The sequence below is a fragment of the Maylandia zebra genome, linkage group LG14 (genome assembly GCF_041146795.1).
Source record: "Maylandia zebra isolate NMK-2024a linkage group LG14, Mzebra_GT3a, whole genome shotgun sequence".
Classification (NCBI taxonomy): Eukaryota; Metazoa; Chordata; class Actinopteri; order Cichliformes; family Cichlidae; genus Maylandia; species Maylandia zebra.
This window is the reverse complement of record NC_135180.1, coordinates 35,648,090-35,669,048: the sequence shown is the minus strand read 5'-3', so window position 1 is coordinate 35,669,048 and position 20,959 is coordinate 35,648,090. Positions and strand designations below refer to the sequence as shown.

General features: G+C 42.6%; 1 protein-coding gene across 2 annotated transcripts in view; it reads left to right on the top strand.

Moving 5' to 3' along the window:
- map4k1 (mitogen-activated protein kinase kinase kinase kinase 1) overlaps window positions 1-19,858 on the top strand; it is a 51,301-nt gene extending 31,443 nt beyond the window's left edge. For both annotated transcript variants that reach the window (XM_076873443.1, XM_004569642.3), the window contains 24 exons: window positions 2,605-2,736; window positions 6,405-6,467; window positions 6,643-6,724; window positions 7,047-7,163; window positions 7,249-7,330; window positions 7,942-7,994; window positions 8,290-8,336; window positions 8,425-8,469; window positions 8,904-8,924; window positions 9,013-9,058; window positions 9,947-10,100; window positions 10,319-10,419; window positions 10,741-10,782; window positions 12,012-12,090; window positions 12,183-12,259; window positions 13,034-13,094; window positions 14,724-14,826; window positions 14,927-14,985; window positions 16,174-16,277; window positions 17,140-17,317; window positions 17,426-17,494; window positions 18,386-18,478; window positions 18,562-18,688; window positions 19,210-19,858. In XM_076873443.1, the coding sequence (XP_076729558.1) occupies window positions 2,605-2,736; window positions 6,405-6,467; window positions 6,643-6,724; window positions 7,047-7,163; window positions 7,249-7,330; window positions 7,942-7,994; window positions 8,290-8,336; window positions 8,425-8,469; window positions 8,904-8,924; window positions 9,013-9,058; window positions 9,947-10,100; window positions 10,319-10,419; window positions 10,741-10,782; window positions 12,012-12,090; window positions 12,183-12,259; window positions 13,034-13,094; window positions 14,724-14,826; window positions 14,927-14,985; window positions 16,174-16,277; window positions 17,140-17,317; window positions 17,426-17,494; window positions 18,386-18,478; window positions 18,562-18,688; window positions 19,210-19,306 (2,032 nt within the window). In that variant the 3' untranslated portion in view covers window positions 19,307-19,858. The remainder of the gene's footprint in view (window positions 1-2,604; window positions 2,737-6,404; window positions 6,468-6,642; window positions 6,725-7,046; window positions 7,164-7,248; window positions 7,331-7,941; window positions 7,995-8,289; window positions 8,337-8,424; window positions 8,470-8,903; window positions 8,925-9,012; window positions 9,059-9,946; window positions 10,101-10,318; window positions 10,420-10,740; window positions 10,783-12,011; window positions 12,091-12,182; window positions 12,260-13,033; window positions 13,095-14,723; window positions 14,827-14,926; window positions 14,986-16,173; window positions 16,278-17,139; window positions 17,318-17,425; window positions 17,495-18,385; window positions 18,479-18,561; window positions 18,689-19,209) is intronic.
- The last annotated feature ends 1,101 nt before the right edge of the window (window positions 19,859-20,959 follow it).

The window sequence follows — 20,959 nt, the reverse complement described above, 5'->3', positions numbered from 1 at the left end:
TGACGTCACGTGACGTCACGTGACCTCACATAGTATCGTAGCATCGCACAGTTGCAGGTTGGTTGGCTGCACGTCAGTGATGATCTGGTGACTCATGAGATCAGGTGAGTGTGGTCACCTTATCTGAGTACAGTGACCTAATTGTCATGTTCGAAAAACCAGTTTACCATCAGAAGTTGGTACACTGTTATCGTTAAGAGAAATACTCAGGTAGACTGTGGTGTTTAGACGATGCTTAGATGCTACTAAGAGGTCCACAGCATGACCAGCAGCACCCTGGCAGGATGGGTCCCTGCGTTCCCGTCGCTTATGCTAAACCCTGACCCGACCATCTGAAGTTTACAACAGAAACTGAGACTCATCAGTTCAGGCGACGTTTTTCTGATCTTCTGATGTTCAGTTTTGGTGAGCCAGTGTGAACTGTAGCTAACAACAGGATATTCACACCTGGTGGTTGTGGTCTTCTGCTGCAGCCTATCTGCTTTTGCGTATCTTAGTTATACTTTTGTCTTCCTTCATCTCGAAGCAGCCTGCCCATTCTCTTCTGACTCTTTTTTACCCAGAGAGCTGATGCCACTGGAAATGCTCTCATTTTTAGACCCTTCCTCTGTAAGCTCTGCAGATAGTTGTGCAGGAAAATCCCTGAAAATCACTCAGATCAGCCCGTGTGGTACAAACAGCTGTGGCACATCCAGAGTCACTTAAATCAGCGGTCCCCATCCTTTTTTGCACCACGGACCGGTATATGCCCAACAATATTTTCACGGTGTCACATGAAAATATATAAGGTGTCGCGGATAAATACAACAAAATAAAACCAGTACCGGTACCAAAAAAAAGAAGATTCATTCATAACACATGGGAACAGACCCAGGGAAACCGAGTTAACGATAAAAAATAACGATAAAAACCCTGAAAACCATACATTTCACACCCGAGCCTCAACTCTCGCAGCCCGGTACCAAACGACTCCGTCCGTGGCCCAAAGGTTCGGGACCACTGACTGAAATCACCTTGAACTTCAACAGGTCGTGTTAATCGTGTCTACGTGCCTCAGTGCACTGAGTTGGCAAGCTGGACAGCGTGGAGTGCTACGACTTTAACTAGAGCTATTAAGCTACATTTATAACCTGTATGAGTACAACAGCACAGCTATTTGTTATTACATGATATACAAACATCATCAAGGACAGCTTCCATCCTGGTGCATCAGCACAAAGACCCACAGACTCAAGCATAGTTTCTTCACAAAAGCCCGAAACACCCTGAACTCACACATGCACTGACAACACAGCTCCACCCCCAACCCAAGGTCTTCCCTCTATACACAGACTCACAACTACCACCACCACTGTGCAATACTTAATTTACATGCAATAACCCAGACTGTAAATATTTAACACAATTTTTTTCTTCACAATTTGCATATTTGTACATTTTCTATTTTTTGAATAGTGTTCATATGTGTATAGTGCTGCAGAACTTTGCACCTCACCCCCCTTTCTTTTCCCACATGTCTGCACTGAGTAGGAGATGCTCTGTATCTCATTGTGCATGTGTATAATGACAATAAAAGGCATTCTATTCTGTTCTATTCTATTCTAATTAGTGCTGAGTAACAGGCTAATAAAGTACCACAGCTTCATTTGCTAAAAATAAAGCACAAACCTCTTGGATGGTCTGTACAACACAGCAAGTTATATTATTATTCCGGTCACTGCATTAGAAAAGCAACAGCACAAACACGGCGACGAGATCCAGTTCAGTGACCAATTAGGTGAGGTGAAGCCTGGCCAACAGTGACTGGCTACAGGTGACTCATTTGGGACACCTGCCAAGCAGCCAAGGAGCCACACTGATCACACCGCTGCCTGTAAAGCAAAATGCAGATGTGTTTCTGTCTGCAGAGGCACAGCTTTTTGCACCAGGTTGTGAACATGTTCGTCTATGAGGACCGGCTCATGGAACCAGCCTTCAGTGGCCGTTAGAGGAACTGCACGGCCGTGCACATGCTTCATTTCTCAGTCCAATCGAGAATGTAAACCGGTGACGATTAATTGTTAATTGATTTACTGATTTTCGAGCTAGTCTCGCTTCGGCGTTTCCGCTCCTCTCTGCTTTCCGACCGCTCTGAGCTCTCGGTCTAACGTTCCATTAAAAGGCGCTACAGCTTGTGGCTGGCCACACTGAGTCACTGCACAGCATACGGCATATATCGCTGACATTTCTTCATGCTGCTTTAGCCAAGAATCTTTTATACCGTTTGCCCTTTATAACACTGCAGTGTTCTTGGATGATTTAATGTTGTTTTTATGCCGTGTGGGTGTTCTGACCTCGTGGTAATGGCAGTTACTAATTACATAGGCAACTTCTAACAACCGCAAACACCCACCTGTGTACCCATGTGGTTCACTCAACCCCCACGTCAAACGTCTGGAGCCGCAAGACACTTCACTAATTATTTTGGTAGATATTCTCATTAAGCGTGCAGTGTAAGCCTGACACAGTGACAGTCTGTATCACCGTAACCGTCTGGCCTTCTTCCCCCTCTTTGTTTTGTATTTGTGTTAAAAACACTTGCTGCTGTATCCCTCCTGTCCTCAGGATGGCCCCAGAGGTCGCAGCTGTGGAGATTAAAGGCGGGTACAATGAACTTTGTGACATCTGGTCTGTGGGCATCACAGCCATCGAGCTGGCAGAGCTGCAGCCTCCAATGTTTGATGTCCACCCACTGAGGTAAACGCACACCGAAAGACACAACTCACATGCCCGAGCACGTGTACACTGCTGTACCCACACACAGACACACTATGAGGCCTTGCAGCCTCCATCTTTAATTTATTTAACCACATCAAGGATGTTTCCTGTTGCTACCATAACAATATTTCAGGTCAGTGCTGGAGACGTTTATATTTCACACAGGAAGTCCCTTTCCTGACTCCCTGATCTGTGAGCAGAATAGGAAGTTGAGACGTTATTCCGATTATTCCATCACGGGTCCGACTGATTCTGCTGACTCCGTCCCTCTCCTTTATTTAATTTAAGGGCAATGCAATTTCCATCACATTATTACTTCTTTAATACTCTTTATTTTATTTTCCTATAACTAACCTCGGTTTTCACCTGATGCACAGGTTTGTATGTAAAGGTCAGTTCATGCAAATTATGCTCTTCTGCACTTACAGGGAGTGCAGAATTATTAGGCAAATGAGTATTTTGTCCACATCATCCTCTTCGTGCATGTTGTCTTACTCCAAGCTGTATAGGCTCGAAAGCCTAATACCAATTAAGCATATTAGGTGATGTGCATCTCTGTAATGAGAAGGGGTGTGGTCTAATGACATCAACACCCTATATCAGGTGTGCATAATTATTAGGCAACGTCCTTTCCTTTGGCAAAACGGGTCAAAAGAAGGACTTGACAGGCTCAGAAAAGTCAAAAATAGTGAGATATCTTGCAGAGGGATGCAGCAGTCTCAAAATTGCAAAGCTTCTGCAGCGTGATCATCGAACAATCAAGCGTTTCATTCAAAATAGTCAACAGGGTCTCAAGAAGCGTGTGGAAAAACCAAGGCGCAAAATAACTGCCCATGAACTGAGAAAAGTCAAGCGTGCAGCTGCCAAGATGCCACTTGCCACCAGTTTGGCCATATTTCAGAGCTGCAACATCACTGGAGTGCCCAAAAGCACAAGGTGTGCAATACTCAGAGACATGGCCAAGGTAAGAAAGGCTGAAAGACGACCACCACTGAACAAGACACACAAGCTGAAACGTCAAGACTGGGCCAAGAAATATCTCAAGACTGGTTTTTCTAAGGTTTTATGGACTGATGAAATGAGAGTGAGTCTTGATGGGCCAGATGGATGGGCCCGTGGCTGGATTGGTAAAGGGCAGAGAGCTCCAGTCCCACTCAGACGCCAGCAAGGTGGAGGTGGAGTACTGGTTTGGGCTGGTATCATCAAAGATGAGCTTGTGGGGCCTTTTCGGGTTGAGGATGGAGTCAAGCTCAACTCCCAGTCCTACTGCCAGTTTCTGGAAGACACCTTCTTCAAGCAGTGGTACAGGAAGAAGTCTGCATCCTTCAAGAACAACATGATTTTCATGCAGGACAATGCTCCATCACACGCGTCCAAGTACTCCACAGTGTGGCTGGCAAGAAAGGGTATAAAAGAAGAAAAACTAATGACATGACCTCCTTGTTCACCTGATCTGAACCCCATTGAGAACCTGTGGTCCATCATCAAATGTGAGATTTACAAGGAGGGAAAACAGTACACCTCTCTGAACAGTGTCTGGGAGGCTGTGGTTGCTGCTGCACACAATGTTGATGGTGAACAGATCAAAACACTGACAGAATCCATGGATGGCAGGCTTTTGAGTGTCCTTGCAAAGAAAGGTGGCTATATTGGTCGCTGATTTGTTTTTGTTTTGTTTTTGAATGTCAGAAATGTATATTTGTGAATGTGGAGATGTTATATTGGTTTCACTGGTAAAAATAAATAATTGAAATGGGTATATATTTGTTTTTTGTTAAGTTGCCTAATAATTATGCACAGTAATAGTCACCTGCACACACAGATATCCCCCTAAAATAGCTAAAACTAAAAACAAACTAAAAACTACTTCCAAAAACATTCAGCTTTGATATTAATGAGTTTTTTGGGTTCATTGAGAACATGGTTGTTGTTCAATAATAAAATTATTCCTCAAAAATACAACTTGCCTAATAATTCTGCACTCCCTGTACAGCTGAGGCCTTAAAACGTTGCAGTCATCTTGCCTGCTTAACCTGATCTTTGAAGAGACGCTTCTGCAGAGGCAATATTTGTTTTGCATTTGCTATCAACAGCGTTAGATATCTGATCTTATTTCATCCTGGAGGCTGAACCCTCGTTCTGCTGGCAAACTCGAGTTACCAGCATCGTTTCAGCCTGACTTTGAGAGAATATTTCTAACAGGGAAAAGTTGTGAAGTCACCAGAAGTCTCTGAATTTCAAACCTTCTGATCCTGCAAGCACCGAGGTTATCGTAGTGTACTAAAGCCACGTGTAAAAGACCTTTAGCAGATGTCCACATCAATAACTCAAATTAAAACAAAAGCTAGAGTTTAAAAAAAAAAATCAAACCACAATATTACTGAAAATAAACTCGAATTAAATTAAAATATAGAAATAATGTCCTCAGTTTTGGTCACATTTAACAGCCCGGCCTGACGAGGCTTCGGTGTTTGCTGAGACTTAAATGTCACCGAGAGTCTGCTGCCGCGTTTCTGCTGTGATGCTTCTTCTGAACTTCTCAGATTTCACCTTTGTGTTATTATAATGTGTGTTGTGCATTTTACAAATACACAACACACATTATAATAAGAAAAGGATTGAAACTAGCAACAAAAACTAACACAACAAAGTGAAACTAACTGAAACTATATTCATTTAAAAAATTCAAAACTAAATGGAAATAAATATTAATCACGCTCATTGACGGAGAGGAAATCCTTCACTATGAGCTGCTTCTGAACCTCAAACTCAGTAGAGCTCACACAAACAGTCCAACACCGCAGTAAAAGACTCAGCGTATGTTTAATGTCACGTTTTGAAACAGACGGATCACAGGCGCCTTCGCATGTTTCTCATTGTTCCTAAAAATTAAGGCCAAATATCTCTTGCCATTGTGGGTAAGAAACAGTTTTCAGAGAACAATTTAATCGGTGAGAACTTCACCAGAAGCAATATTGTTGCAGGCTTAAAAAAAAAAGAAGAAGAGGAGCCTGTCTGCATCTCTGCTGCAGGTTCCTGCAAAGCAGAGGAAGCTGAAAAAGTCCAAGTTGAAAGGAAGTCGCTGGTGTTAAAGATAAAGGCATGGTGCTTTTTTTTTTTGTTAAGGCGAGTGAGAGATGTGAAGTCATCGAGTCGAATCACTAGACCGGTTCACATCTCATCATCGTGGGTTTGTAGTCGTATCATCACGCAGTCGTATCAGTCACATCTTACAGGTTTCTCACAGAGCTCACCGCTTACCTGCAGTCAGAGCGTATCGACTGACTGCAGGAGGAAAAATATTCCATAAAAGACGCACCGAGGATTTCACGCATTGAGCTGTTATCTTGTTGCAATCACACGCGTGCGTGTGCGTGTGCAATAAAAATGCTCTGCAGGTCTTTCTCAAGATGTCTGGAAACATGTGTGCACGTGACACTCACCTCAAATGTTTCCCCTCGGTACATCGGCGTGCATGTGGACACACAGCCGAGCGTGCTGCATGCGCATGCTGACATTCATAGAAAACATCGAGTGTTTCCACCACCCACATGTACCTGGTTACTCACACACCCTCAGCTGACTCAAACAAACACACCATAAGTCATTCTGTGTGTTTTAATGCTGTGCTCTGTTTCCTCCTGTAGAGTGCTGTTTCTCATGTCCAAGAGCGGCTACCAGCCTCCTAAACTGAAGGACAAGTCAAAATGGTAACTAAAAGCCTGCAGCACTACTGAAACATGTATTATATGTAATCAGTTCGTCATCATCAGGTGCAGCCTTGAATCGTTGTATGCTTAAACAATATATTAACATAACGGAGGCTCTGCCCATCAGATAACAGTGTTGTATTTTCTTGACCTTGCACATGTCTCCCGTCTTCAGGTCATCCAATTTTTATAACTTTGTGAAGGCCATGCTGGTGAGGAACCCCAAGAAGAGACCGAGCGCCACCAAGATGCTCACAGTCAGTAGCGCTCACTCTCGCGTGATTGTCTTTGGGTTCGTTTTGTGTTATTTCTGCATCAGGCTGATCACACGATGTCTACGGCGCCTTAAAAAGTCTCAAAACATACAATGTGTTGTGGAAGATGCCACAACACACTAGCTTTACACCCTTTACACATGCAAATGAGCCCCTCCCTCTTGATTTTTCCATCACACAACCATGATTACTTCCTGTGTCATACGCGGTTAGACCTGGTGCAGGTTTCAAACCATGAGGAATCGCCTGCTTTCTCACTTTTTCTGCTAGCTTGTCCTGATGTCTGTCTCTCTGCTCTCTGCAGCACACCTTTCTGACCCATCAGTGCCTGAACCAGGAGCTGACCCTGGACCTGCTGGAGAAGTACCGACACCCTGAGAAACTGAAGAGCTGCCTGGTCACAGACGATGAAGAGATGGAGGTCAGACTGATGAAGCTCTCTGTCTGTGTGGCGGTCCCAGCCTCGGATGTTTTGGGGTTAATCGTATGTTTTGCTGTGATTTAAGGTGATTGTTCCTGGATCGTTAAGGAGAATCCAGTCCATCAACAAACACAACAGAGCGGGAAGAACCAACTCTGACATAAGCTGTAAGAAAACAAATATATTTCACTTTGAAATATTTTATGTTCCCAAGTATTCCCTTCCAGGTATCATTTCCTCTTTGGTAAACAAAGAAACATGTGCACATTTACAACTCACAAGAAGTGCATTGCTGGGTACGTTATACTGTGCATAGAAAAGCAAGAGCAGTCCAAGACTCAGCACCTCCACCAAGGCTGAAAATTCCCCCCACACTGCATTTACTGTGTCTCTGGATCCAGATTAAGTTTAAATTTCCCTGAGAATATCAACATGAGATGCCTGGATTCTTCCTGTTCTTATCATTCTGTGTCTTTATGAAGATATGACACCACATGTCCATTTTCCACAAATCTCAAAAGAGTCAAGAATCCTTCCAAAAATGTCATCATGCAGATTTGGATCAAAACTTAACCTCCTCTAAGTTGGACCTCTGATAAAAAGTTCCCACAGACCCTGAAACACATATTTGGCCGACGTGTGAATGTCTGTGCTTCTCATAGTTTAATTTTCTTGGCCTTTGCCTTGTTAGCTGTGGCCACAGAGTGTTTCACTGATCCTCTGTCTCAGTCCTGTTGCTTCATGATGTTTAAGTTTCTTGTTTTTTGTTTTTTCCCAGTGAATCAGATCTACACTCAGAGGCCCACGAAGACCGACTCACCGACTGTAACTGTGAGTTTATATTAGAGGGCACACGTGCATTATATGTGCTGAATATGCATGCATACAAGTTCTACATCCATATGTACATTGTTAAAAACATACTTTATATGTATTTATATAAAGATCTTTCAGTTACAAGGAGAACTGATCATTTACACCTGGAGAAGAGGCAGAATGTTGATCATATAATCTGTACTCATCCCAGTGAACTGAACATGTTTCCCATTTTAGCTCCTGGTTTTTGTACATCTGGACATTTGCACACTTTCTAATCTGGTTTTGGGTCTGCTTTTTGTTTTCACAGTTAAGGCCATCGATGGGATCGAGTGACAGCAGCAAGAGCCCACCAGGGTATGCAGATCGCACATCAGTCCCACAGTCACATTAAAGCCAGTATGTTATTCAAATGTTGCACCTGTCTGCCCTTTTCCTGTTGCAGGGACCAGGACTCAGAATCAGACGACGACTATGATGATGTGGACATGTAAGAGACATCACACAGTTTCCTAAGTGAGAAAGAACAGACTGTTGTTTGTCTGCGTTTCCACTGCAGAGAAGACTGCAAAGAGCTTTTTACATTAGTCCTCTGAGGTAGAGACAGATGGACTTCAGTGGACAGATTATTGTCTGTGTGACGGCCGGTACAAACAGTCGTATCTTCCTCCAGGTCATGTGGGAAAAATTTGACTTTCGGCCGTTCGTCACCCAGTGTAGGTTGCAGGACTTTCACAAGTTTGCTGTGGTTGTCTTCTCTCACTTTAACCAATTAGCACCAATAATCTCAGTACGTACTTCTGTATATCTCAAAAACAACCATATTTCAGCGGAGGTGGACCAAAAAGCCGTGTTTGTCTCTGTATGCAGTAATCAGTGATTTCAGTGAATTTGCATTGACACTGTCTGTTTGTCTGTCCTCAGCCCGACGATACAGCCTCCTGGGTAAGCCCAGTAAACACACGCATATTAATGTGAAGTTTATTCCCATCATTAACGCAGCAGACTGAACCGACACTCTCTCTGCCGACAGGTTCATAATGCCGCCTGATGAAACGCCGCCTCCTCTTCCTCCAAAGGTGATTATTAAGGCTTGCTGTTCGTTGTTTATTTAACATGCGATTTCTGCTAAAGAGTTATTTTGTTTATTTATTCTTACATGTTAGAATAAATCAGTCGAAATGCTGATTATTAATATCAGCCTTTTATCTTTTCAAAATTAAACCCATTACATAGTTTTTATTTTGTAAATTTTATCTTAGGAGGAAATTTAAAAGCCTGACAGATAGACAGCGCTGTGTGGAGATGTATGCAGTCAGAGTTTTGTTTCACGACTCAGTTCTCGGTTCTCTTTGGATCTCTAGCACAGTTGTAAGTTATTTAACGGCCTGTTGAACTTGCTCTGAGGCGCTCTCTGGCTTTTCTGTGTCTTTGTCTAAACGCAGAGTGATATCTTGAAGTGGATCTATTATACTTGTCCTTTTTCTGTCTAAACACATTGTTACAGGCATGGATGTTCATATTAAACATGGCCAGAGTTTCTTTTACAAATAACAGGCTGCTTTAAACATTCTGTTTCAGACAGTTTTTTCTATTCTTGGCTCTGTTTGATGTCACAGAATGTCCTTGACATGATCATATTGGGCACAGACTCCAACCACCTACCCTTCAAATCATCTGTTTGCGAGCGGCAGCCAATCAAAAGAAAATTATCTTAAAGGGGGGAGGGCCTAAAGCAGCTTGTTTCTGACAGAGGCTGAACTGATGCTGCACCAAGTGTCAGATAAATAAGGATTATTTTGATCATGCAAAGCTACTTTTATATAGCCAAAGAATATAGACATGGAAGCTGACATAAGAGATCTCCCTTTAAAATATTATGATTCAAAGATGAAAACTGCAGAAAACGCTCATCAGTCATTTTACCAAAAGTCTTTTGTGCCTGATTTTTTTTTTCTTTTGTGCAGCCCAAACAACGAACCAGCTCAGAGGAAAGCATGGCGGCAGAAGACGATCGAACAAGAAAGCTGACCTCTCTGTGCGCCCCCACCCCGCTCATAAGGACGTCCAGCGGGACGCACGTCCGGCCCACACCACAACCACGAACTACACGACACTCAGGTGAGCGTCAAATGTGCTGCAGTGTTTCTGCACAAGTCACCTGCTCAGCCAACTGAGCTGTGGCAGCAAGATGTTAATATCGAAGCATATTTTATATGACGTGCAAATTATCAGTCCATTTTCTTATTATTCTGTGTGTGTGTGTGTGTGTGTGTGTGTGTGTGTGTGTGTGTGTGTGTGTGTGTGTGTGTGTGTGTGTGTGTGTGTGTGTGTTCCAGACCCTGCATCCTTACCTCTCCAGTTTAATGAGCCCCCACCTGACCTCCTTCCTCCTGAACTTCCCCCTAAAGGCATACGCAGACGGCAGCCAACAACAAAGGTAAGGCGAGGGGAAGATGACATTTCTTTTGCGCTTTCAAACAGTGTAACATTGTCCCCGTCCACTTCTTAGAATAACTGTGTCCAGAACACAGAAATAATGTCCAGATCAGAACAAACTACCCTTTCTGAGGAAGCAGAGATAAAGTTCAGTGACAGCCTGGCAGAAGATGATTTTTCTGACAGTCGTGGAGGAAACTGAGCCGCACATCTTCCCATTTCCCTATTCCCAGTTATCCACATCTTCTCTGCTGCCTCACAGTGCGACTGCATCCTGCCACAGTTATCGTCATCATCATCATATTTTTCTTTCTGTTTGCAGGATCATCCTGAGTGTGCCAGCCCCGTCCTGAAGAAACCTCCTGTGAGTTTCTCCTCCCTGCACATCAGCTCTTTGCTGAGCGTCTCAGATTTTTGATGTTTTAAGTTTATGTTTCAAGCGAAGCGATGAACGGCATAAATTCAACGGTGGAATTTTAATCTTGCAATTTTATAGACGAGTGTTAAAAATCAAAGGGGACCTTTTATGTTTGTCCTTAGTTCCTGTCATATATACATACGTGTTACTTTGGCAGATGCTTCTATTAAATATGGCCAAAGTTGTGAAAAATGAGTTTGGCTTACTTGCAAGTATGTCCCTGTGAGGCAAACGCTCAGGTTTCAGATAGTTCTCGCTGGTCCTGCTCTGTATGACATCAGAGACACACAAAAGGTATTCGAGTCTTCTGTTTAACTAAATGCAGCCAATCAGAAATCCGAATAAAGACACAGGAACTCTTCAGCTGAAGGGGATGCCACCTCCTTGTGGCTTGAATGGTTAGGCACACTTGGGACACCATAATGTGAGAATGCAGTGATGTGTGCAGCGCCCCACCCAGCCCTTTCGGTTCTTTGCCTTTTATTGTTTATTCCTCACAGTTTAAGGCAAAGTGAGAAAAGGAGAGGCAGAAAGCTGGAGGTCACTCAGCAAGCCTGAATATTTTTTTGAAATCAGCATCGATTTTCATTTCAAAACGGTGCAGAACTCCTGGGCCTAAAAGGCTGCATCAAAACCACCAGGATATGCTAAATAAGGGTTATTTTGAGCTGTGAATCATGCAAAGCGACTCTAGAGAAAGCCCAAGAATAAAATACAAATAAGCAAAATATGCCCTGTTAAAAGAATTTAATAAAAAATAATACATGAAACAAATAGCAAGCATGGAAAATAAAACTGTTCAAAATGTGTGCAAGTAACACGTCATCACATCCATGTAAAGTCCACATAAACTATAGTTTACTTTAGAGATGAAATGTTTAAGGCTTCTACATAGAGTAATAACATTTAAAGGTGAAGTAAAACTCAGACTTCGTGGTACGTTTGGGTCTTATTCCACAGCTGCTTTTGCTTTCCTTCTCTAAATGTCACTCCTCTGTGATCCTGTGGTCTTAAAACCTCTTCGACCTTTAACGCTGAAGGAGTAACCATTCAGTGGGCGTGTTGTAGGTGTTTGTTTTGTAAGATTCTTTCAGTGGTTTGAAATCATGTCTACTGCAGAGAGGACAGCGTGAATAATTGAATGCCTTTCCCTCCCTCTCTCTCTCTTTCTGCAGGTCTACTTTAAAAAGATCTTTCACGGCTGTCCTCTTAAAATAAACTGCTCCACGACCTGGGAGAACCCCACCTCTAAAGGTTGTATGACAGAAAGACGAGCTCAGAAAATTCTCCACTTTGCCACCTTAAACTTCTGTCTGACCTGCCTGTGCTTGCTGTCCCTCCCTCAGACCAGCATCTGATCCTGGGGGCAGAGGAAGGGATCTACACCCTGAACCTCAACGGCTCTGAGGCCACGATGGAGCTGGTAAGCCATTTATCTACTTTAACAAAGTTTTCAAAAAAGGCAAAAAGACTCAAGTGACCCTAAAAGAGACTGTTGGGTTTGGTTTAGTTGCTATTGTCGTTTCAGCCTGACTGTCCTCCTTGAGTAGTCATGCAGAGGCCTGCGCTACAGGGCAGGCTTTGGGGCTCAGCAGGTTAACCTCAGGGCTTTATGAGGTTTTTATGAGGTTTTATCTATAGTGGTTCCCTTCTTACTCGGGTAATTCCCCACCGTAACTTGTGCTGCATACCTGACCAGTGCAGGAGATTAACAGGTATAAAATGTACCAGCCAGTTCCCTGGTAATCAGTGTGTGGTGAATCAGTGCAAAGATAGTAAAAGGTTTTAAAAGCTTTCCTTCCCAAACAAGCTCCATATAGATTCTTAATAACTTTATTCTTTGCGCTTTTGCTTTCTGGCTTTGAATTTTCAGTTTAAGTTCTCTTGTTGTGAACATTAATTATAAACTCCCAGCCTTCAAAGTATTCAGATACAGTGTCTGTGACTAAAGAAGGACAAATATTGCTGAATGGGCAAAAAGTAGAACCTTGTTTAAATCACTGCATCCTGTGTGTGCGCGTGTTACCATTATTATCCTCATTAATGTGGTATTTCAGTTAGTTCCTTCCTTCTGCATTGAGTTAAACGAATCACACTTTATGAAAAAGGCTTTTCCGTAAGTGGCCTGAATATAAAAAAGCTGACAAGCTATTACATAAATAAATGAATGAATGAATGGTTCTTCTTTCTCTTCCAGTTGTATCCTGGGAAGTGTACCTGGGTGTACACCAGTAACAACGTCCTCATGTCTGTATCAGGTAAAGCAGATCCTCATTTAGCTGGTTGTCTGTAGTAAGACTCACACTTGTTGCTGTGGACCTCATTGCTCATTTCTAAGATTTTCAGGGCCGAGTACAATAACCTCAGTTTGATCTGAATTAAGAAGCAGAAAGTTAGCGGCCATCCAGGTCTTTATGTCTTTAAGACATTCCTGCAGTTTAACTAATTGGTGTGTGTTATCTGGCTTCATGGATAGTTAAAGCTGGGTGTCATCTGCATAGCAGTGAAAATGTATGCTATGCCTTCTAATGATGCTGCCTAAAGGAAGCATGTATAATGTAAAAAGAACTGGTCCTAGCACTGAACCCTGTGGAACTCCATAATTTAGTCTATTAGATAGAGATGATACAAACCACTGCAGCACAGTAACTGTAATGCCTACAGCGTGCTCTAATCACTGTGAACTCTTAAAATAAACCAATTCAATCTGTTAGCAGTTTTACAACTACTCTTTCAATAATTTTGAGATAAAAGGAAGGTTTGTGATTGGCCTGTGATTACCTAAGAGAGCTGGGTCTAGAGATGCTTTTTAAGTAACGTTTTAACTACCACCAGCTTGAAGGCCTGCGTACATAGCTGATTAATAGATTAAGTTATCATATTTAAGATTGAAGCATTAATTAATGGCAGGACTTCTTTGAGGAGTCTTGTAGGAATGGGATCTAAAAGATGAGGATGAATGACTTCTCAGCTGTGGGTCTCCAGCTGTATGTGTGCACAACAGAGTACAGTCAAGGCTTTATGCTTCAGTCACACAGGCCTAGAGACCAGTTTGTAACGACTCTGGGGATTACCAGTCACTAGGAAAAAATGCATATTCCTCCACTGCTTGGCCAGTGGTGGCTGGAGCGTGCTGGCAGTTGCTAGAGTGCTACACCCAAACATCCTTAGTTGGTAACAGCTTGCTGCTGTCACCTGCAGTTTGCATGGAAGATGCCAACCTGTCTGCAAACACTTGCTAACTGTTCACCCAGTGGTTGTTAAACTTGAGAAAAACAAAGCAAACATTTGTTTTCAATACATTTTGAAAAGTATTTGAGATGTCAGCCATGTTTAACATGAATATCTGATATTGTAACAGCATACGTGTCAGAAAATAAGGAAAAGGTGTAATGGGTCCACTTTAAAGAACACATTAGGAAGCTGCTGGTAGACCCGCGAACACGCTTTAATTAAATGGGTCAAAGGACCTTTGATTACATTAAAACCTCTGAATGTTTTCATTAATTGTTTTTACCTTCTCTCTTTGCCTCTTTGTTCAGTGTTATTAGAACTGCTTTGGTCTGTTTACTTAAACATGTCCAGTCTAAAACTGTTAAAATCTGAATTAAAATAAGATTTTTTATTCTTTTTTCTTCACCGACTGTCTTGTCAGACTCAATTTTATCTCTTTATTTTTTTAATTTGACACTTTTACCTGATGCTTTGTCCCTTTGATGTCTCATGTAAACATTTAATGTGATTGTTGGTAAAAGTTACCAGACAAATAAGTGAGCATTGCTGTGACTTTGTGCATTTAGTGGATTTGATCTCAGGTCTGGTGATGTCGGAGTCTGTAAACAGTTTGCAGATCAGTTCGTGAACTGTGTCTGATTTTGCGTTTGCAGGTAAATCGTCGCAGCTTCACTCCCACATGCTGAAGGAGCTGCACGAACAGGCGCGCAAAGACCAGAGGATGAGCGCCTTACCGACTCACAGACTGTTGCCTAGGTAACAACCACACTAAGTTTCTCTGCAGTTCATTTTCAGTCGTGATTGAAAGATCCGCTCGTCCCATTTAAACGCTGATTTTCTGCATTTTTGTGTTTAGAAAATGTGCGGTGACGTCTAAAATACCCGACACCAAAGGCTGCAGGACCTGCTCAGTCGGTGAGAACAGATTCTGTTCAGGCGTAGTTCGATACTTGGCTTTGTGTCAGAGTTTCTATTTCACTTCTCTACATCCCCTAAAGGGGAAACACCACAGGGGAAGAGTGTAAAACATGAAACTACAGCAGCTAAATTATTAAATTAGAGAAATCGTGATAGGTTTTCTTAAAGTCTGTCTAAATGTAAAACTGGAAAATGCTGCTGATGTGAAGATTTCAGTCTTAAAACTTCTTTTAAAGCTCTTTTCAGTAGAATTCTTTACATCAAACCTCTGCAGGTGATTACTTTAGTTTAGTTTTACTAAGTTTTTTAACATTTTCAGTTTGGAAATGAGCTGTTATCTCATTAGAAATGCTAATCTGAACTCTTCGGTCACTGTGTTAGGTAGGCCTGTTCAGCTTCTGATTCATAAAACTATCTATTCAGTCACAATTCATTGCATTGAGGCATGTAGACATGGTCAAGAAAACCAGCTGAAGTTCAAACTGAGCGTCACAAGGGGGAAGAAAGGTGGTTTAAGTGACTTTAAAGGCAGTGTGGTTGCTGGTGACAGACAGATTGGTCTGAGTGTTTCAGAAACTGCCGATCTGCTGGGATTTTCCCACGCAGCCATCTCTAAAGTTCACAGAGTGCAGTCCAAAACAACAGAAGATATGTTGGCAGCAGTTCAATGGGAGAAAATGCCACATGATGCCAGAGATCAGAGGAGAATGATCATACTTGTGACAGTCAGGGCATGCAGGAGAGCATCTCTGAAGCAGCAGAAGACCACACCGTTGCTAATCCTGTCAGCTAAGAACAGGAAACTGAGGCTAAAATTCACACAGGACATGTTGCGTGACCTGATAAGTTTTGTTTTTTGCTAAAATAATCGGACTTGGTGTTACAGACGTGAAAGCGTGGATCCATCTTGTCTTGTATAAACATTTCAGGGTGGAAGTGTAACGGTGTGGGTATCGTCTTGGTGTACTTTGGGCGTCTACATGAGTGTTGTTGTTGACCATAATCCTAAAACTGACCAGTGCATGAGATTAAAACGTGTTTTCCCTGTAATGTGTCATCTTAACTGTTTGACGAGGTTTAAAATATTAATAATAAAAATAAAGGATGCAGATTCCTGTGCATGTTTATGGTGATCAGTTCTGAGTGAAAACCGGCTGATCTGTTGCTTGTTTCTGCCTCTCGCAGCAGGGAACATGCAGCGAGGCTGTGCCTTCCTGTGCTGTGCTTTGGAGTCCAGTGTGGTGCTGCTGCAGTGGTACGAGCCCATGCACAAGTTCATGCTGATTAAGGTACGTGTGTCAAATGTGAATTACTAAGGAAAGCATCCTGTCCTTTCTGTTTTCACTTCTCAGAAGAGCAAAATCAGTGACAGAAACCTGACTTTTACAGCGTTGGCATCCAGCACAAAGTTAAACAAGCCTGCTACTGCATTATACTTTTTTCCCCATCATGCATAGATGCTATTGGTGCTGAAATTTTAATGCTTGATGCACAAATTGTAAGCATTAGGACCCTTAAACACCTCCTGATGTAGCTTCTAGTTGGTTTTATTTGATTTATTTATTGTCTCCAGTTATGTTCAGTTAGTGTAACATGCACAGGATGTAAAGAAGCATTTTAGTATGAAATAATTCAAGCAGTGCCACAGAAAAGTAGGTTTCAGCCACATAAATTCCCCGAACCTGCAGTGAATAAACTGTAAACCTGCTGAGATGGGAAAACCCGTTAACGCCGAAATCTATTGACACGACAAAAACACAAGAAAGATTATGTGATGATCTGAGATGTACCTGAAAGGGTGCCACAGTCATGCTGCTTTTATTAAACGTGTTTCTGTTTTGATTTTATTTTTTTAGTGGGCTGTTAACATTGACAGCAGCTTATAAAATGACTGCCGGCGGTCACACAAAGCTTTTTTATTGTCTCCATTAAATTTATGAGTTAGAGCTGAGGCCTCTAACCATAAAATTGTTATGGTTTGGAGAACAGACTCAGGTGTCCTCGGTTACTCCTTCTGTGTGGCTGAAAGCCTGCAGGTTATAAGTCCTCGAACAAAACACCGTAACGATCTGCTTTGTTAGCCGCTCCTTCAGCCGAGAAGCGAACAGACGTTAAACTCCTGATTTTTTTTTTTCTCTTTCATGCTTGTAGCATTTCGACTTCCCTCTGCCCAGCCCTCTGCGGGTGTTTGAGATGGTGGTGGTGCCCCAGCAGGAGTACCCGATGGTGTGTATCGGTGTTTCTCGCGGCTCCAGCCCCAGCCATCCGGTCTATGTAGAATACATTAACCTCAACTCCAACACGTCCTGGTTCACCAACACGGGTCTGGGTAAGCTGACGGCTCGTTATCAGAAACACATCAGTGTTTATCATGAAGTCGTGCTGTTGTTGTTGTTGTTGTTGTTGTTGTTAATGGTGGCGGTGTTTGCTCTTACAGAGAGACCATGTCCAGAAGTAGTCCAAGTAAACCAGCTGGACAATAACTCGCTGCTCGTCCTCTTGGAAAGTAAGTATCACACTAAACTTTGTTGTCTTCAGAAAGAGGCCTGCGTTTGTTGAATTTGAATTCCACACTTTAAAACTTCATTCTTACAGTTCTGACTGCTGCCATGTGGGTGTTTATTAAACCAGCACGATCAAAGTTACTGTCCCTGTGTGTAGTGCACGTGTAATCTTGTCGGGTTTGAAATGTTTACTTGGGTCGGGTGCCATCACTGTGACTACTCCCTGTATTCAAAGTGACTTCGGTGCATCAAGATGCCAATGAAAGGGCAAATAACCAGCAAACAGTCTGTGATTGGTTTGTGATTGAATGGGATCAGGTTGGCATTTAAATCACATCTGTAATATGGAATATATAACTGTAATAAAGCAGCATCAATCAAATCAAACAAAATCACAAATCTGTTGTAAATCAGATACAGAATGACGAAGGCTCTCTGCAACCTTCATTTCAAATGGGATTATAACCAGATACAGCACGTTGAATAAAGATGCTCCCATCTGTGCAAACTGACACAGCTGGATTGCAACTTGTTCATTTTGTTAAAGCGACCAACATGGCAGATAATTCGCCTTTGGAGCCAGTTTTGAGTGGTTGTCTTTCATATTAACCTGTCCGCTCTCTTAAGGAGAGCACTGCTATAATGATGTTATGGTGCCGTGTTGATTCTGACATACTGATAATTTATTTGTCTTAAAAGCTCAGATACAAAGAAATTTTGAGCCTTTCTGAGTTACTTTCAGTCTGACTAACCTGAAAACAGCTCCAGATATTTATTATGTTGCCTAAGGACTATTTTAACTCCTCGTTATGATTTGAGCACCATAATGCTGTCTACCTTCATATTTCCACAGAGATATTCTAACACAAACACTGCCCCTCTCTCCTCCACAGGGTCGGTACAAATAGTTGGTCTTGATGGGGAGTTTAAGAGCGGCAGAACGCAGCACTCTGAGACCATCTTCTCTCAAGATGTTGAATCTATAGGTGAGAGGAAGGAGTGAGACCCTGGTTATGGTGAATTTCGGAGACGCTGAAGGCTCAGCACTGACTCTTGTTTGTCTGTACAGTGTATTTTGATGACACGCTGTTGGCAGTGTGGCGTCACGGCTGGTTGAGGAGAGGAAAAGGTTTCACGGAAATGCTGGAGGAAATCACGGACCACAGGAAGACCCACAGACTCGTGCAGTCCGACAGGTACAGCACGTCCTCGCTTTGAATTTTCTGTGGATAAAAAAAGCACCTGCAGTCTAGACTGTACATAAAGGATGGATGCACCCTAAAGGCACAGCTCAGGGCAGACTGGATTCTACACTGACTCACAGGCGCCACCATGTGGTACAAATGAGCATAACAAGAAAGTACTGCCTGGACCTATTTTAACTGAACTTCAGTTGACGTGTGCGTACATGGATGTTTTGGAGTTCAAGTCCCATCCTGTTGATTTAACTTGCTTTCATTCAGTTTGAAAGGTTTTAAAGTATTATAAACGCAGTTACCTACAATAAGTACTTTATAAATTAAAGCATGCATTCTGCTTATTGGCCAGCAGGTGGTGAGTCTGAGTGTGTTGAAGCTGCTGCTAATTTAATTTGTAATTAATCAGTAAACACTTTCCTGATGTTTATCTTCTCAAATGGTAGTTTCAGGTCTTATTTAATAGAACTTGTGTTTTTTTTGTGCTGATCAGTGTTTGACACGTGACCTTTTCGCCGCAGGATGGTCCTTTTAGAAACTCATCAGAGCGAGGACCCGTCGGGGCTTTCCAACCTCTACGTCCTGGAGATCGCCGAGAACTACGTCATGCTGGCCTGACTCTCCCACACCCTGCTTCTACTGGGACTTAATACAAGAGAGAAAAGACACATTGGGCTTCGACATTTGGATCTGTCATCGTTAAGTTCGATGCGTATAGACGCCTCACTGCCCCAGTATTTTAATTTCTAACCAAAGGAGAGGTAATCTGTCAGAAACAGGTGATGCCATGATGCTGAAAGTTCATTCTGACCTAAGAAGATTTCTGTGTTGTAGCCTTTATCCCTCAACCTCGGGGAGTTTGCTCTTATTTATGCCATTTTCAACTTTGGTTTGTGCGATCCAGAACAAACCAGAGCATCCAGACAGCTGAGAAAACCCTGAAGGAAGGAAGGACCTCCTCTAACACTAAAGAGGAGGGGGGCATCCTTTGTTCTGCCACCGTATTGTTGATCAGAGCAGCAGCAGCTGCCTGAGGGGACTGACACACGGGGCCTCCTGAAGACGCCACAAACAAGCTGAAAGCACTGCTGCTGCTCGCGCTGTGTGTTTAGTGACTTGAGCCTGTATGTCACACTTTTTACTGCCGTTACAGTGTAATAAAATGAGTTAACACAACATGGAAAGCTTTGTTGATTTTGGAGGCGGGTGTTGGGGCGGATGTGTTGACGGAGGGCCACGGCATCTTTAACTGCAGTGATTTCTGTTCTGTGTATCACCGTCATTTGTGCCTGTGATTCTAAGGCAGAATCGTGGGTTTGTTTCAGCACTGACGGGACGCTTTTGCTTTATTTGCAGCATCTATCGCTACCTTTTCTCTCAGTTTATGGTAGAAACGTCTGGAAAGTAATGCAGTTAGGCTCCCAGGCATTCGATATTGCTTTCAAATAATTATCCCTCCTTCCACTTCCTTAACCTCTTATCTATTGAGGTGCGTTAGGGGGCCGAAGCCTATCCCAGCTATCATAGGGTGAGAGGTGAGCGTACAATCTGAACATTTCTCATCCTGTTCCTGCTGAGTCGGCACACACATATGCACATCTACATGTTTCTTCTGGAGAACATTTATCTGGGCTTACTGACTGCAGCACGAGTCTTCACATAAACACGGGGAAGCTGTGGATGCATCAGCGTAATTTATCCTCTTTAAGAAAATTCCCTTTTATCACCCTCTTAAGTCTCTTAAGCCACGTTGTATTTCTGCAAGGACACAATATCCCCGGATGCCCCCAAACTTTTAAAACACGATCTTATATGAACATATGGCATAAAACACTCAAAGCATATGAGTAAATATAGGCTGTTAATGAAGAAGTACTCGACTACACTGCTCATGGCTTCAGATCGTTTAAGAAGCCTTCTCCTGTGTGCACACAGAGCCAGAGGAGGAGGTGCTGACTGAGAGCACAAATCCATGGTGCTCAGGCACGATAACGTTTTAGTTTGAATTCATAATTCTGATTCAGAATTTAGGAGTTATAAACAGACGCCGAGTGATGTTACAGCAGTTTTCCTTCATAATTCCTCCAATTCTTTCGTGTTTTTATTGGAGGGAACAAATACATCCTCTACATGCTGTCTCCGGTGTCCCTGCTTCATGTGGAATATTTCAAAGCCCTACAGCCGTAAATTATTTCAATTTGTTCCTCGCTGCCTTATGAAGAAGCTCAAGCCATTAGTGCCGGCACAGATTATATTTATTTTTCAGAAATC